Genomic DNA, 17,627 nt, shown 5'->3' on the forward strand with positions numbered 1-17,627 from the left:
TTATGTGGCCCAATTTATGCAGTCTCATGCCATTGTAAAACTCAGGAAAAATATGGATATACTGACAATGATCAAAAATCCTTTTTCTGACAAATTGTGTCTGTCCTTCAGCAAAAAGCTTTGATTAATAGAACTTAAATGAACACTATTGATCCAAAAATATTTTTCTTTACAAATATCTAGTCCGTATTTCTAAATATCATAACATATGACCCCATTAAAAAGCTTACACAACTTAACTATGTGTGAGTATTTTCCACTTAAATATTTCAATTCAAGATATCTATGAAGACATAATCTTATTTCATACTGATTACAACAGTTTTTGTTTTTAGTTCAATAAAAGCAAAATCACCATTGACAAAAGAAATTGAATTGTCTCATAAAGCTAGACTAACGGGCATACTTATAGCGTATAGGTGCCTACCGCCTGTTAACGTTCATTTGGATATTGCGGTTCAGTCGTCGCGACTGCCTCAGGTAATTTACATACCTGTTCACTCGACCAGTTAATCGTATCGGAGAATATTTTCTAATACACAATGATAATGCCTTGGTCAGAAAGTTATATGGAAAGCTAAGGATACTATTATTGTAGGTATCGTGTAGACTATATATAACAAAACCGACATTTGGTGGCAGTACACTAGAAAAGAGTCCATAGACCGCTCATGTAGTAAGCACATGGCAGCTTAAGGCCATCTCCAACAGTTTAACACCATATGTTGAATGAAATATCTGCAGCTCATACATATATATCACAAAATAAAGTTGATGACATGTTCTTATTTTTAGGTGATGCATTGATCCCATACAACTTCAATACACTACAGGTCTCCGGCCATAATGGGGTAACTTATCTAGAGGTAGCACAGTCACACATATCCATGTTTCATTGACTTGTCATATCATGAGATCTTAAACTGAAGAGTTTTAAAAAATCTGACATGACATGTACACCCTACATCAGTTGTAAAATCTACTTCAGTCATGCATCGAGTTGTGTGACGGGGGTTACATATCACTCTGTATGGCAGCCAAAGTGTCTTAAATTAAACAAAATGCAGGTGCTACGACAACCTACCATAGACTGAGTTGAGGATTTCAAACTGGTCTCCAAATGATTATAAAGGGATAAGTAAACAAAGATATAGACCATCAGGTGATCAGGAGGATCTTGATGCCTCCCATTAAATGATCTTTGACTTAGTTTTCTCTTCTCTGCAAACTTACCTATTAATTTATAACAGTAATGAACAAATCATGTTTCAGGATCTAAAGTGTCCCCTGTACTTTATTATCTTGAATACAGCCATCAAATATATGGCATAAACAAAGAAAGCCAAATTACTGAACATGTTTACACCGTTTCAAGAAGATGCTATCAGGAGTTCTTGAGAAAAAAGGTTTACAATATTGACTGACAAACAGCTGACTCAGGATTAAAACAATTTGAAAACTCCACCATTTGATGAGAGTGGAATGAAAGATTCCAATCCACCATGACTTTAAGAAAAACATTTTTACTATTATTATGTCCTTACACACCTAAGAGAAAAAAGTTCTAATTTTGAAGATTAATTAATTATGATTCTAAAGATTTAAGCATCAGTTCAATACATGGCTGCTACAGTTGATATAACATTACAACATAAATGTCTACTCAAGCCATTTTCAGTTCATCATCACCAAATAACACAATGAATAGCCAGCCACCTTCCTTCTCCTGAACAGGAGTCTGGCATATCACCAGAATATACAACCAGGAAAACTCCTCTTACTTCCAGAAAACATGACATCATGTGCTGTGTTGATATACAAACATGTGTACATGTGAATATTATACATACAATAGGTCTATCTACAACACTTATTCAGTAGCAATTTCTGCAACATGTACAAAGTCAGTGTCAGCAAACTACACTGACTATGTATAAGTAATTATTCTTCTGGAATTCAAAGCCCATAAATCTAGTCAAAAAAAATCAAACAGATTTCTTGAATGTGAACTTTAAAATTTCAGCCTTTAAAAAGGAATTTAACTTTGGCAAAACTTCAAATACCAACAAGAAATCGCAACTACAAGGACATTTCAAGGTTGTGAAACATAGGCATGTTTACATTTGTCTGCATGTTAAAAGTTTGCAAAGGATCTTTTAAATATTCTGCTTACTTTTAAATTAAAGGACAATTCATGTTCCTGACACTGGACTGTAGATATGATAATTTGCTATATACCACTATCATTTTAACAGATTACTATTGTACCAAATATTAATATTAATCATTCGGTGTCATTAATCAATTAATTTTCCTCGTTGTTAAAACCTAAACCTTAAATAATGGTCTCACAACAATTGCAAAACAAAATATATGAATTTGTAAGGAATTTTGGGAGCAGGAGAACCTAGAGAAAAACCTTTGTGGTCACACAGTTGATCATGTGACACCCAAAACTTTTTTGTGTCCTTCATCATTTACCTGTATAATATAAACTGAATTTATAAATGTCAGCACAAAATTAATATAATTTCTATAGATTTTAAACCTTACAATAATACAATGTATCATGTCCCTACTAAATGTCAGAAAAGAATTTTTCCCTTTTTCATTGAATCCCATTCAGATCAGCGGAGTTAATATTCTACAGAACAGGAAAGATTTTGACTGCAAGGTACATCAGATTTAAAATACAAGGACATCAAAAACCTTTGCAGAACAAAATTTTATCAAACAAATACAGCTTATTTTGTAAGATTCAGAATAACACTATAACCGTAGAAATGTAACTTTTGATACAGCAAATCAATGTAAAAGCAGTCATTTGCTGTCAACACTTCACTTAAATTCAAATTAGAAATCAGCTGAATCAAAGGGATGATCAAATGAAATTATCAAAATGAAATACTTTTATCAACAAATACAATATCTTAATGATCCCATGAATTTAACAAAAATATACACATATTCTGTAAATACAATGTACAGGTGTGGTGCATACCGGGTACTATATAATACAGGTAAGCGGGTGTATCTACACCAAGCTTAAGGTGTACTTATACCGAACGTGTCTTAAAACACACTAACGATGACATCATACCTATATTCTGACTAACAGGACATAAATACTGTCACACTTTAGAACACAAACAAGCCTTGCAGATCCACTGAACCTACACATGTACACAATTTCTTTATTCTCTGTAAACCCAAATTTATATTGATAAGATCCGTTTAACCTGAACTTTTTCAAATCATACATTAGAAAAACCCTAAAGTATGACACATGACATATTACACCACTGGAAATAATTAAATCATATACCGCCCACACCTATACTTTTAAAACCACACAGGTTCTTATCCCAATACATAAATCACTCTGATTCAATACCTACATACATATCATATATGTCACCTACATACATATCATATATGTCACACCCAATGTGTGTTCTTTACTTTTTTACAAGTTTTTTCCAAATACTGTTGACAGAACTTCAGAGGCAGTCATTTTATAATTCACCTCCATTAAGAATCACCTATTCATGAATTAACTCCTTAATTAAATACCCATTAAACAACCTGTTTTACCTGTATTTTATTTCTTGAAATGTTGTTGGTATACATGTATGGCAGGGATTATATCAGAGATAAATTCTGCATCATTAATTTGAGAGTATTGGAGAAAGGAAAGATGGGTTTTGCCTTTATAACGTAGCACATTCAGAGAATTTCAATGAGATTTTCAGTAAAAAATATCTGTAAATTACAGTAAACATTTGAAGGCCAATCCTTTATTGAAACAGTCACTGCCCACAGATTGCACTAAAGTGATCCCTGACTCACAATCAAAATGTAAACATAAATACTTAGCTTGGAAGAGGACAGAAAATCAAAATCTTGTAGACCGTTTGATTTTTTATGATGTGAAGGCTGACTATCATGCAAGACAGATATAGAAATTTGAATGCTGCCTAATTTCCCAGTCAATTAGAGGTAAACAGAAGGCCGGGGACTGTGATAGGTCACAGCATCCCACTAGTACAACCTCAGGTAAAGATTCACAGATGTCCTATGATCTCTGCTCTTGGTGGTCTGTGTTTCTCAGGAATACGGAGGCCACATATGAATTACCTGTGCTTGATTGAATCCATGAACAAGAGACTACTCAAATTATTCTGTCTAGCATGCTTGGGCCTCCAGTATGATGTTCAACAAAGAAGCCACCTCTACTACAACACCCCATGCATGGCCACCTATAAATGTACCTAGTTTTTTGGTTATTAAACTAAGCAAATACAATAGAACTTGGTTTCTGAACTGCTTTTAAAGTCAACCTTTCAGCTGACACTTTCACACACAAATGTTAGGTATAATAAAATAACCTAGATTTGGCACATCTTCCATAATTTAATCCAGTTTTTTTATCATTCTTTTATAAAAATGGAAGTGCAATATACTTGATCTGGTTATATATATCACACAATATATTCAAAGTTCAACTATAGGTATAAGCTAATCAAAAGGCAATACATCAGACTTGTCACAGGAATTGAGATATCATTATTGAATATTTAAAATCATTTTCTCACCATGAACCACATCAATAATTCCCTGTTCAATACAATCTTTAATTTAATATCTCATAAAAAAAGAACATTGGGTAATTATCTTTTCATAAACACATTTGGTTTTGAATTTTATTTCTTTCTAAGTTAATGGTAGGTTTTTCCGTGCAATGGACAATGAATAAAAACATTAAAAGAATGTGCAGACAGGGATGTATGAACTAATGTCACTAAATGTCCATCACTAAAGTACCTTCACATAGAATTAAGGTAAAAAGGAGACTGTTTAACAACTTGTATTCAAAACATGACAAACAATATTATTAAACACAACAATACAATATCAAATCTGAATGAATGTTGTAGGAATTCCCTTGCTGGGACAGTTATAATTTAAATCTGAAGCATTAACAACTTATCGCCATCCTTTGGTCCAGACTCCCAAATATTTTGCATTGAGTGAAAACTTCCCAAAGCTACTTTAAAAAAAAATTGTTTTGGAAATCATCCTTCATGACAACTCCCTTAGAATGGGAGAAAGCTTCCAAAAGCCACATCCACACAAATGGTTCGGGAAAAGAGCACAGGGTGATTCCCAAATAAATTGTATGAGGAAAACTTCCAAGAGCCACATTCACATAAACAATTTGAGGAAAACTCCCCAGGAGTCCTCACATTTATTGATATACACTCAAACATTGTATTGCATTGTCTCCCACTGAACATATTAAAGTACAATGACCATCTATCTATGACTACTTCCCAAAAAACAGGCCACAAGGCTTATTGAGGATGTCACTTCACATGGACTAAAGACGAAACATGTATTGGAATGTCTCTTAATGACTGCTAATTCTCATACTAAATGTGTAAAAGTTTGTACGAAAGACACAAGTGAATAATATACAGTTTAGCCAAATAATGAACTAAGCTACATCATATAGTTGGATTCCTTCTGGGACTCTGCAGAGAAGGCCAAGAAATATGTTGAAACCTAGGAATTGACCAAGAAAAATTAAACTTGATCAAAAATATAGAAATCATCACAGCAAGGAGCAAATGAAGCCAAAATATTCAATGATTTTGGTAAATTTCAATGACGACAACCTAAAAAGAACATCTAGCACAAAGTGTAGTAGTATATTCTGAGCCAATATACTATTTCATTGACTACAATGTAGCATGTTATGGCAAACCTTAGTCCACCTGTAGTCTCACACCATATAGAGTTGCTAATTATATAATTATACCTCTTCAACAGCATATTATAGTCAGAATAATAAATGAAGTATGTACGGTAATATAATTATCTATTTTATAGTTGACATAACATTTAGTTTGCAAATAACAGCTTTTTACTAAATCAAACATTTCATTCAACAAAAACAAACAACCCCTTTGCAGTTTTCTGGGCTTCGCGTTAATAATTATTTACAGAATCAACAGAAATGGGCAATGATGTTTGTTTACAATTTTCAAACTGAAGCTCAAGTTCCATTCAGAAATCCAATGGAGTTTAAATACACTAGCTTGCTGTTTGTTGCAGCTTCTTTTCTACCTAGTGTGATTACAAACTTCTAGTTTTTATACTTACTTCATAAATAAGTATATTGAATCCAACTACGATAAACCCATGCCTGCTGATAAGCCCATCCCAGTTTACTGTAACTTTAGAAGAAAGGCTAACCAAATGCTGTATTATTACGATGTTTCTCGAAGTTTAGGCAGAAGTAATGTGTAGGCCCCTCGCTTAATTGAAAGATAAAAGTAACAGGTTTTTAATATTGCTTCAAAATACATCAGAGCAAATATGTAAGCCTGTGAACTATCATCAAATATGTAAGTCACAAAATACCAAGATGCCAGGTGACATAGTGCACTCAGCTTATTAAAATATTTTTCAGGAAAAAATAATTGCCCCTTTCTGTCCTCCACACAATACAATTATGGCCTTGCCAAATCTCTTAAAGTTTAATATATATATTTCATTACATATCTTCAATTAGTTACACAAAAATAATCTCCAGCTACAAAACGAACCTTCAGAATTCAATGTATTGCTACCCAAGCATGACAGAGCACAAATTCACAAAACATTTGTCACTCCGCAAAGTAAATCCAATAACAACATGTATTAAAAATTTAATACCAAAATAAAACAATCTTGTCACTGTTACATGTAAAAAAAATTCACATCAGTGCATTCCTTTTTCACCATATTAGAATCTAGCAAAGGAAACTCCAGTATTCTCAATACAAATACAACACACACAGGGAGATTTATCTTGGTATAAATCCGACAATAATTGCCCGAGTCAATAATGCCGGTTCTGATCTAACTGGAAAAGTTTGTAAGTCAAGATATTTGGAGAATGTTTACCCCATTAAATATAAACATGATATACAGGTAAAATCTGTGGTTCATGGGGTATATATGATATACACCCGGTAAATGTTGAATGGGTTCCAAAAATTTAACTGTAAATTACACTAGTACAGTAGTATACATTACTATGTTGAAAGTTTACGCATTATTTAACTGAAGTCATGTGATCTGTACTACTGGTTATTTTGCCAATTAGCAAAGTAAATACATCAAAGTACCATCGTTCTGTATTTATATACAATAAACACCCTTCCTCCAAAGTAACACATTACTGTACTGCTAATATACAGTACATATATTAACATTGGTTTTAGGTATTATTATGACTTATATATGGATGACATATTTGACCTATAATATTGATTTAGTTCAATGTGACCTACTTTATGTAGAAATATTGATTTGTTCAATATGACATTATGTCAAGAAAACATGTTATTTCTGTCCATGATTCTATTTTAGAAATACTGATTCTGTTTGCAGCATAAAAATATTAATTCAGCACAACGAAAAGTTAGCTTAGAAATCCTGATTCATTTCAACTAGACTTCAAACTCCTAATGTTGTACAAGACACAGCTTAGAAATTTCTACTATTTACTCTAGATCATGTGGCCCAGAAATATTTATATATTTGCTGATTCATGTGAATATTTTAAATGTTGAAAATTCTTGGAGTTTTTGATCAATGGGAAGTGATGTAAAATCATGATTGATATAGAGCTATACAACTAGAAATTTCCATAATAAACAAATAACACTCTTGATATATTAGAATCAGAGACATTTTATTTCCTGCAGAAAAGAAAAGAAGAGAATTATTCAAATTTAGAGCTTGTACCTGAATGCAATTGATATACCATAGTGAAATTTCACATATCTCTATGTATCTGTGGCTTTTGATATTTCTCAGGAAGCTGAGAAACAAAACAGTTGATGCTGACATGGTTGTACATATGTCTTCATGGGCAACACACTTTACTATAAGGTATTAGGGGCGTAATGGAGAGATTTAAACATTAACTTAACATTAATATTTCAGATCCTTTACCTTTGAGGAATCTTTTGTTTCACAAAGTTTTAGGTCCACAGAATTAATACATATTGCTATACCTTCATACCCTTGATTTTACTCCCAAAAAATGACAGAGTACACTATATGGAGTGATATTTTCTCGAATGTAAATTGCATTCAGTTAATGTTTTATTTCCCAAACTTTATTGTATTGGTTTTGGTGTTTAAAAACAGTATTTTGTTTGTGTCTTAGGATAGACCTTGCTTTATGAATGAACTAACTTTTTCTACAAAATCAAAATTTAATAGTCAGTAATATCATGTTAGAAAATACAATACAATATTGGATCAGCCAATAAACTATAGCAATTATAAGTTAGAAGTATAAACCATACAGAAAGCCAGACAAGCATTAGAAGCAGGACAAAATGTGATTCTACCCACTATTGTTTGCACTGACCAGTTTAGTTATCGTTATAATGATCACCGATTAGGGTGCATTAACTGAAGGGTACACAGTACCAAGCAACTTAAACTGTGATATAAAAACCCAATAAACACACCAATTATGTTAAAATTTGGCAAGCCAAGTCAGTCACATTAAGATGAGAGAAAAATTCTACTATAGATACAGATATTATCAATTACTTCGATACATTTTAGCTGAATTTATACTGATAATAAAAGAAATTATTGACAAACATACCTGAAAACACAAGCTGCCCTAATTTTATCACAATATCATTTTTCAAAACAGCACTGAAAATATTCCTGACCCAATGTACACTACATGTTTTGAAATCAGCATGGAGGTGTACTGTTATAAGTAAAAGTTACTGGGGTAGGTATGTTTAAGATGCTTTTATCATGCTGCCCTTTATTTTCCTATAGACTTTTTCATGACTTAGAAATTGTAGCTTTTTCTGTCAAACCTGATATAGTGACCCCTAATGTCACAGCGGGGTGTCTCTGTAAATGTTTAATCAGCCAGAAACTGTCACCTGTCAATATTTCAGGTGACAAGTAGATAATTGCACCAATCAATTACATGTAATTACATTCTAGGTAAATGTTCCTCTACCATCAGCTCAACTGATAAATCCCTCCGTAAATCATTGGACTTTAGCAACCATGGTATGTCTCAAACAGGCTTCACTAGAAATCCTAACAGATATAATATGTACATGTGGTGTTTTCCTTTCTTTGCAGTGGTAAAACACAAGTCAATACAGTCCTTGTGTTGACAATATATCATAACCATAATTAACCTGAGCTAAACATCATTGGAGTCAGGACTGCTTTGACAAACCCTGAGGGACTCCTTATATTATGCTGAGTATGCCAGTCTATTTCAGAGACCTGGCCCAACTCTTGATATTTTGGCACTGAAAGGAAAGAGTCAGAGACTGATTAACAGCAAGAACAATGGCCAAACCCTGCCACCCCTCGCATCTGCTAAACACTGCTGAACATAGGTGAAAGCAGACCTGTCATGAAACTCAAAAGCCAACCAACCAACCTGGAATGACACCTCTGAACTGAAGTTAGGGGCTGGGATTTCTACAAATACAGGCCAATAAAAAAGTGTTTCTATTGAATCGTGGGTGGGCATATTATGAATGCAGGACAATAAAATAGTGTTTCTATTGAAAAGTGAGTGGGCTTATTAGCAAGCTCTGGCTTATTTCAGAAAAAAGATTTAAAACAAGGCTTTGTATCAGACCTAATATCCTATGTCATGTATATGTACATGTGATTTCTGAACAGACTGTCATCTATGGTTACATACTGTGAATAAATCATGGAGCTCCTCAAGAATCTCAAGATAAACATATAAAGATACCAATGCAAACATCCGAGATACACAGACCAAAGTAATACCTGTGGTCTTCTTTTTTTGTGTTTGTGTGTGGGTGTATGAACAATAATTCTAGCATTTGTTGTGGCTGATACATAACAGTGTATGTCTAACATTGCTTGTAACTGTTACTACAGATATAAAGGTTCAAAAGTTCTTCAGTGCAAGGAATTAGTACATATATTTCCTGTAAGAAAACAATTTAAGGGTAAAATAAAGGGAACATAATCATGTTTATTCAAGAGCTTGTGTGTGAATATATTTAGATATTAGATCACTGAAATCACAAGAAATGTATGAGATATTATCAAAATTAATTTGCATGCAAAAGTTAAAAATGAATGACCTCTGTGGCAAGGAAAACATATCCTAAAGCAAGTCTGCATATATTTGAACCACTCAAAACAAAAAAGCTGTATCAGCAATGAATATTTCATATGTAATGTACAATTAGTATAATATGAAGAGTATCGGGAGAAATCAATAGTTGATTATACAGTTACTGAAATCTACACTGATACACAACTGCCACATGTACTTATGTCACAAATACCTAAAGTGTTGATCATTAGATATATTCAGAGTAAGCATGTTTAGGATTTTTTATATCAATATGGAGTATCACACCATTTTAATATGTTCATACGCGGATAGAAAAGTGCCTTTTCACAAGAAAAGTAAAAGTTTGTTTGGTTTATATTTGCCCTGTGATCAGCATGTGTCATTTAAGGTTGGGTAGACCGACCTTTCTAAGAAACACAAGTCGAATTGGGAATGGTGTATTGAACCTCAAATTGAGGTTAACTAGGCCAATGCTCAACTGCATAAGCTATCATGGCCTTCTATAAGAAAATATTTTGAAAGTACAAAATATTTATAAGGCATGGACACCCTAGTTTCCATGAATATTAGAGTGGTTTTAATCAATAGTAATTGTGACCTTGACCTTTGAGCCTTTATTTTACAAATGTACTTGTTATCTGGTTAAAAGTGTTTTAATAACTACACTATCCAATTGTACAATATAACTACATTAGCTCTGTTTAACATCATACTGAAAAAGCCATTTACCTCGGTGTATTGTCTAGCACTCTCAGGAACACACTCTTCTGCTTATTGATTCTAATTACATTGTGTGTTTAATTAATTTTTCAAATGTTTCAATCCTGTGTTGGTATCAAAGCCTAACACTAACACTAACTTTCAACAACACATATAGCCAAGTCAAGTCTATTGACCGAATACTAATTCTATTTTGGGACACGTCCGATTTCCACGAAAGATGTATTCAACAGTTCGCAAGACTATTGATTAAGTAAAGGATAAAAAGCACTACTCGTACTTAAAACAGAGAAAACGGCTGGTTTTCATGCAAGTGTACATTGAAGGTCATGGATCAATCTGAGACAAGTGACTTGGCTATTAGAACTGTAGGTTTGCTTGATATTTATAAGGGCAAAGAAAACACATATATATTTAACAAATGCCAGAATTAATTGATACTTGTTCCTCTCAAAATGTTTGGTTTTTGTTTGTTTTTTTGCAAGCAGTTGCAGCTTACTTGAACATAAACAAAACAAATAACCATCATTCTCAAAAAATATACTGTACTTAAATTTTTTAATTGCTGACATTATTTCATGAATATTCATTAAAACATCTAGTCTAAGCCCTTATAATTTTTTTCACATTATTCAAAAGGGTATGTTTATTTGGCAATGTGCCAAACATCAATACAGATATGAAAAACCACAAATGTTTTGTACACGACTCAAAATTAATAAATATGCAATTTTTTATATACTTTATTTTCAAGATAAACAAGTTAACATAAACAACCATACAGATATGAATAAGCACAAATGTTTTGTTTACAACTCAGAATTAATAAATATGCCATTTTTATGTACACTGTATTTTTAAGATAGACAAGTTAACATCAGCAACAATACAGATCTGAGTAAGCACAAATGTTTTGTTTACAATTCAGAATGAATAAATATGCCATTTTTATGAACACTTTATTTTGAAGATAAACAAGTTAACATAAACTATTGTTAATGATTATGAAAAAGAAGAAATAACATCCCTGTATTGTCCTAACATTACAAAGCACAGTATCACAAATCAAGCACTTAAGCACACTTCAGATAAAGAACCTCTACTTGAAAGGCAAAGTGTCCTTGTATATATATCTTAGACCTGATCCATACTGTATATGGTGGCTATATCATTAAGCTTTTAGCTATCAGCAAACAAAAGTCATTACTAGCAAGAATTTACTTTAATCGATAAAAAACTCATAAAATAATGTATGCAGAATAACACAACAAACCAGAATTTGTTTCTTATAGAGTTATAACATGTCCTTGGTTTCTCTTTGCATTAGCTCAAAATTGATAATGGAAGGAACAGAGAGACAAAGAAGAGATACAATTATTAAGAAATGACAATCTGAAATGAAAACTGAAAATATATCTTTTTTTTCTTGTAAATGTCCCCTAGCTCAAACAAGGCAATCACAAAAAGAACACAATTTTGATAGCCAAACTTCAACTAATAACCATCAACCGTCAAATTGAAAATCTTTCAAATCTGTTCTTTCTTTGATGATCTTCAAAATCTGTGCCATTAATTAGAATACATATTCTATAATATAAAGTAAAAGAAAATTAAAACAGGGGGAAAAACTCTTTATTTAAGGACAATCACTTTTCTACACTGTCCATGTCCAAATGCAAGATCATAAAGGGCCTTCTTTTTTAAGTGAATGTATACTGGATTATTTTACACTCAAGTACATCAATGTACAAACAAACAACTTGTGACACCTGAATTCTCTTGTTTTCATCTGTCATATTATGATCTTTATGTACTGTATAATACATGAATCATATTTATCCAGAGCCTATATGCACTGTACTATCTACAGCACATCCAGGTGTAAAATCACAGGTCGGGTTGACACCTAGCAAAAACAGGTCGTCGAAATTCATGTAGTCTTTCAAGCGAATAAACTGTATTTCAATGTGTGAACAACAATTGAAGATGTCTCATTACCCGCCTTTGCTCGGAAGAGAGGTGAAATATATTCTCTGCCCTGCAGGTTATATACTCAAACAGTTAACCGTATTGTTGAAACTGGATTCCTCCAACTGTGAACCAAGATGACTATATAAATGTTACTTCAGTCAACTGGGATGTCACCAGTTACCTATATATCAGCATTCTATTGTGTACCAAGACAATGATGTCAATCTGACTCTGTTAGGTCAAACCTAAGGCTGATATTTAGCAAGTTCACATCAAGATATACACAATAGTAAAAGGGTTGACCATATCCAATTTTAAAGGTTTCTGTTGATGTAGTAGACTCGTAGCTAAATACCTCCTTTAATTTCACATATTTGTGACACATAAACACTTACCTTTCTCATCCACATTTAGGTATCAGTGACTTGATATTTAAATTGTCAACATATATGCCTATCAATGGGACAGATTTTCAAATGGAATTTTAGTTAGAGATTTCATGTTTCTTGCCATTCTGACCTTTGGACTTAGCATTCTGGGGGACTTGAAATGCTGACAGTAAAGGCATGTGTGCATTAAATTTAGCAACCTCTGGTGAAGACCTGAGATGTGTGGTTTGATTCTCAGCCAAGAAAGTTCGTGTTTCCAAAGAAATTGATGCGATGAGGTATCATCCCATGCTTTTATTTCTGTGTCATTACATAGCAAGTCATTTCAAATTTATCACAATTATTTTGAATCGCATGTGATGGATCTTGTTAAATAAGGTAGTCACTTTCTTCTTCATGAAGACACTGCCTCAAAATGACCCTAGCAGCTAGCTGGCTGTAAACCTACAAATCCTTGTAGTAATTTAAAAGTCTATGCCATTGACTTCTATCAAAGCTACACTTGGAAAGTTCAACATACAGATTTTCCTTTTCTATCTCATACCACGATCCTTATACTTACAACACTTTATCTTAAAACGTCCATTTGATTCCTGCAGCATTTCTTTTTATAATCTTTTTAAAATACTTTTAATAGGATTATTACACCTACTATAACTTTAAATAGCCAGCATGATCAAAATGTTCTGATACACATTGCAGTTTCCCCGCTGGTAATTTATATAATGACAATTTAATATTTTCCTGTTTGGAATGTTTAAAATACTTTATGAAAGCATTATCTTTTCAATAAAGAAAACAAGGATTGCAAATGTTCTCCGATGTATAGTTCACAACATGATGGTTTTCGAAAATTGGTCAGCATTTTTTAATTAAGCACAACAAAAGGAAAACCAGGAAATATATGCTAGGGCCTGAGATTTTTCATGTTCTGCTTTAGTCTCTTATTAACATACAGCAAGCAGGATACTTGCTTTCATAATATCATACTAATAGTGCAATATACAACTGTATCACAATATAGCACAAAACCATAATACAGTAAACACATATGATTCTATTGTACAGTTAAGACAAATAAATCCATGTTTTTCATATTTATAATATGTGCATTTTAACTTTGGACTGCAATTTCATCCCTGAAGTCAAACAGTCGACCACAAAAACTTTTTATGTACATCTTAGTTTTGATAAAAGTAGTTGTTAAATGTATTACTGGCATTCATAAATTAAGAAAAAAGTTTTGGTATATAAACAACATGTAAGTGTATTCAAAGCGCAGCTGAGTTCTGTGCAGTGGCCAGCAGACAGATGCCACAAGGAATACTACTGTCTGGCAGTAGAAGTTGAATAATAAAAACTTCAAGATGACCATAACAACATTGTACTGGTGTCAGAGGCTTTAAGAAAATCAACAAGTTTTGACACACCAGATGTGTCGTAATCTTATGTGTCTAATCTAGTCAACTCTGTATACACTACATTCAGTGTTGCTAACTCTGACTTGTGTCATAATTCAATGTGTTGAAATTAGTCAACATGCACTCTTGATTAAAGCTGATCCACAGATTTTTTCAAAAGTTTCCCAACATCAATACTTTTCATTCTTGAACAGAAACCCACATTATCTGTATACATATAAGGTATAATATGAAGGAAAATGTGATCTAGCTGACTTCACAAATTCACAGGCCCTTAGTACTCAGGTTATAAATTGCTTATGGAATATATTCCGATAGCATTCCTATCAATCCTTGGTGATCAATATTTTATAAAAACCAGCTGCATGACTGTTAACAAAAGCTTATTATACCCACAGTACTACTGACAGGCCATAAATGTCCTAACTGTGTACATATATTGACAAGTGGCACTTGAAGCCCTAGAAGTTGTGAAGTATATATGGTTACTGTGTGTTACCATCAGGTCATATACCTCTACCCAAAGCTCAAATAAAACCAAACCCAAATAGTTTTACTGTCTTCCGTTTAAGTCACGTAGTATCTATGCCATTAACATGAAGTGTAAAATTTCTGTCAAATATCTGAATACACTACAATAAACTCCTAGATCTACTTACACAATGTGTCAGTGTTTTTAACTCCAAATACAGTTAATTTGGTATTTTCAACTCTAATTCACTACATTGAAATCCTTTACCATATAGTGTATGTGTGATCTGCTATTGGTGTACATTCTTTTTCTAAAAAGGTGATGTCATATTTTTACAATGGTGGCTACCTCACTGAAAATCATGCAGGAGGCCAGTCGCATGTTAAACATGGCAATTTGGCAAGGACAAAACACTAGACAATCCATGATTTCAGCTTTCTGAGAAACACAAACTGGTCTGAGATGTGATCGTACCAATAATCAAAATTGGGTATCCTAACCAATGAACTACATTGCCCACAGAGTATATCGATCTTCAAATCCAAATTATAGCACACTGCCAAAAAAACTCATGTATATATACATACACTGTATCCATCTCAAAACCACCTTTACAAAGTACATCATGAAAGTACATCATGAAAGTACGTCATTCACACATTAATGTACTCTGTATATAGTTGTAATACAAATTAATCCAGCTGTCATGTTAGGAGTACAGGAATAGAATTTTAATGTCAAACTTTATTTCAGCAATTGATTTTCAGACATAATTATCGCAAAAGCTTTGAATTACTTCTTAAATGCAGTTGATTTACCTTCAATCACTTGATTAAATTCTAGTAACAAAATAACAATAATGAAATTCAATGAGAAGGAACTATGTTTTCCTATCTAAGCTGTTAGATAATCAGCTTATTGACTGTAATATATGTCATTCATAGAAACTCACACGCAGTTGCAACTAACAGACAAATTTTTTCCAAGACATATGCTTAGGATGTGAAAAGAAATATGACAATATTATCATTACTATAATATTTATCTTACAATAAGCCTTGTCTGGTAATAAGCCGAATTACATCATTTATAGCTGGAGCTAAAATCCTGTTAAATGTCAATGCCTTTTAATATTTATGAACTAACTACACTAATTAGAACCCTGAGGTTATTGGTTTGCTCCCAGTCTGGGCTTATTACATACCATACCTACATGATGGGACACGATTCTGGTACATCAGAAAGTTTCAATAGGAGTACATGAAATCAGAATAATTTAATTTTGTACTCTAATTTGATGTACAGAAAAGTTTGATCTTGACTCCCGGAGGAAGGTGTGCATAGCTGTACTAGATCAATCCAGTGGACCCTTCAAGGCTTTGGACAAGCAGTGTCTATAATCCCTAGCTTTCAAGTCTACCACCAAACTATTGGGTAATCCTATTCCCTTCTTTTAAGCTTCTAGACCTTGTCTCAAAAAAGATTTTAAAAATCAAATGGAACAGAAAGCAGAGAAGAAATTTACCAATTCCACCAGGAACCCAACCAACTTTCACCAAATAAATCTAGTCAGAAATAAGCACATCACGACTCCGCTATTTAAGTATTTAACAAGTTGTCCCTCAGCGGAGAGATCTGATCTTAATTAGATTGACCCCTCTGCTTAATGTAGAATAAATACAATACTGTAATACTAGTGCAAAACTTATTTCAACTTTCAATATTAAATCTCAATCTGTCATATAATTTTAGTACATAAGAGCTCAATTAACCCTCAACATAATGTACTGAATATTTCTCTGCAAAATATTTATCCAAAAATTAAGTTTATTACAAAAACAATGTACCTTACAGACAGGGCAATTTTATTTGTCACAATATTATACGCTGTTTACAGGATGAAACCAGGCCTAAGACTAGACTATCAACACTTTGGTAAACACAACTAGGAATCTAATTACAATAAAAACATTCGTTCACCGGCTAGATATAAAATAATACCACACTAGGTAGGTAATACGTGTGACAATAGCACACACTATGAGACAGGTAATTACCGTTATGTCCCAGATAGGTGAAGTACGCCAGGTGACCCCTACCTCAAACAAAACGAGGGGACAGTCAACCAGCATAGCATTCGTGTGGGGAAAAATTATAATAAATTATCAATCTGGAAACGATGGCACTATACTTACACGGCGGGCCCTTCCCTGATCCGAAACTTATGTCACATTCAGAAACTTCTATCACAATTTCCCCACCGGGTCTTATACGAATGGCCCGGGCTCCATGCTTGTAAAATTCCCGGTATTTTGAACGATCCGATGTTGTTTGGAAAAACTGAGCACACTGATGACACACAGCCCATGCTTGGTCCTCATTTATAGGGTTATTGAACACTGTCAATATATCCTTTAGTGATAAGAGGTCCCTCTTAGAGCTGCTAGATCCTTTGGGACTCGTCTGCGCCATGGTTTCGGATT

General features: G+C 33.2%; 1 protein-coding gene across 1 annotated transcript in view; it reads right to left on the reverse strand.

Moving 5' to 3' along the window:
• The window catches only part of LOC132563832 (protein spire homolog 1-like), a 69,955-nt gene extending 52,339 nt beyond the window's left edge, over positions 1–17,616 (reverse strand). Inside the window, exon 1 of the mRNA XM_060228584.1 lies at positions 17,340–17,616. Within this exon, the coding sequence (XP_060084567.1) occupies positions 17,340–17,616 (277 nt within the window). The remainder of the gene's footprint in view (positions 1–17,339) is intronic.
• Between the last annotated feature and the right edge of the window lie 11 nt (positions 17,617–17,627).

This window comes from Ylistrum balloti, unplaced genomic scaffold (genome assembly GCF_031769215.1).
Source record: "Ylistrum balloti isolate Yb309-2 unplaced genomic scaffold, AGI_CSIRO_Ybal_v1 Utg371880, whole genome shotgun sequence".
NCBI classification, from domain to species: Eukaryota; Metazoa; Mollusca; class Bivalvia; order Pectinida; family Pectinidae; genus Ylistrum; species Ylistrum balloti.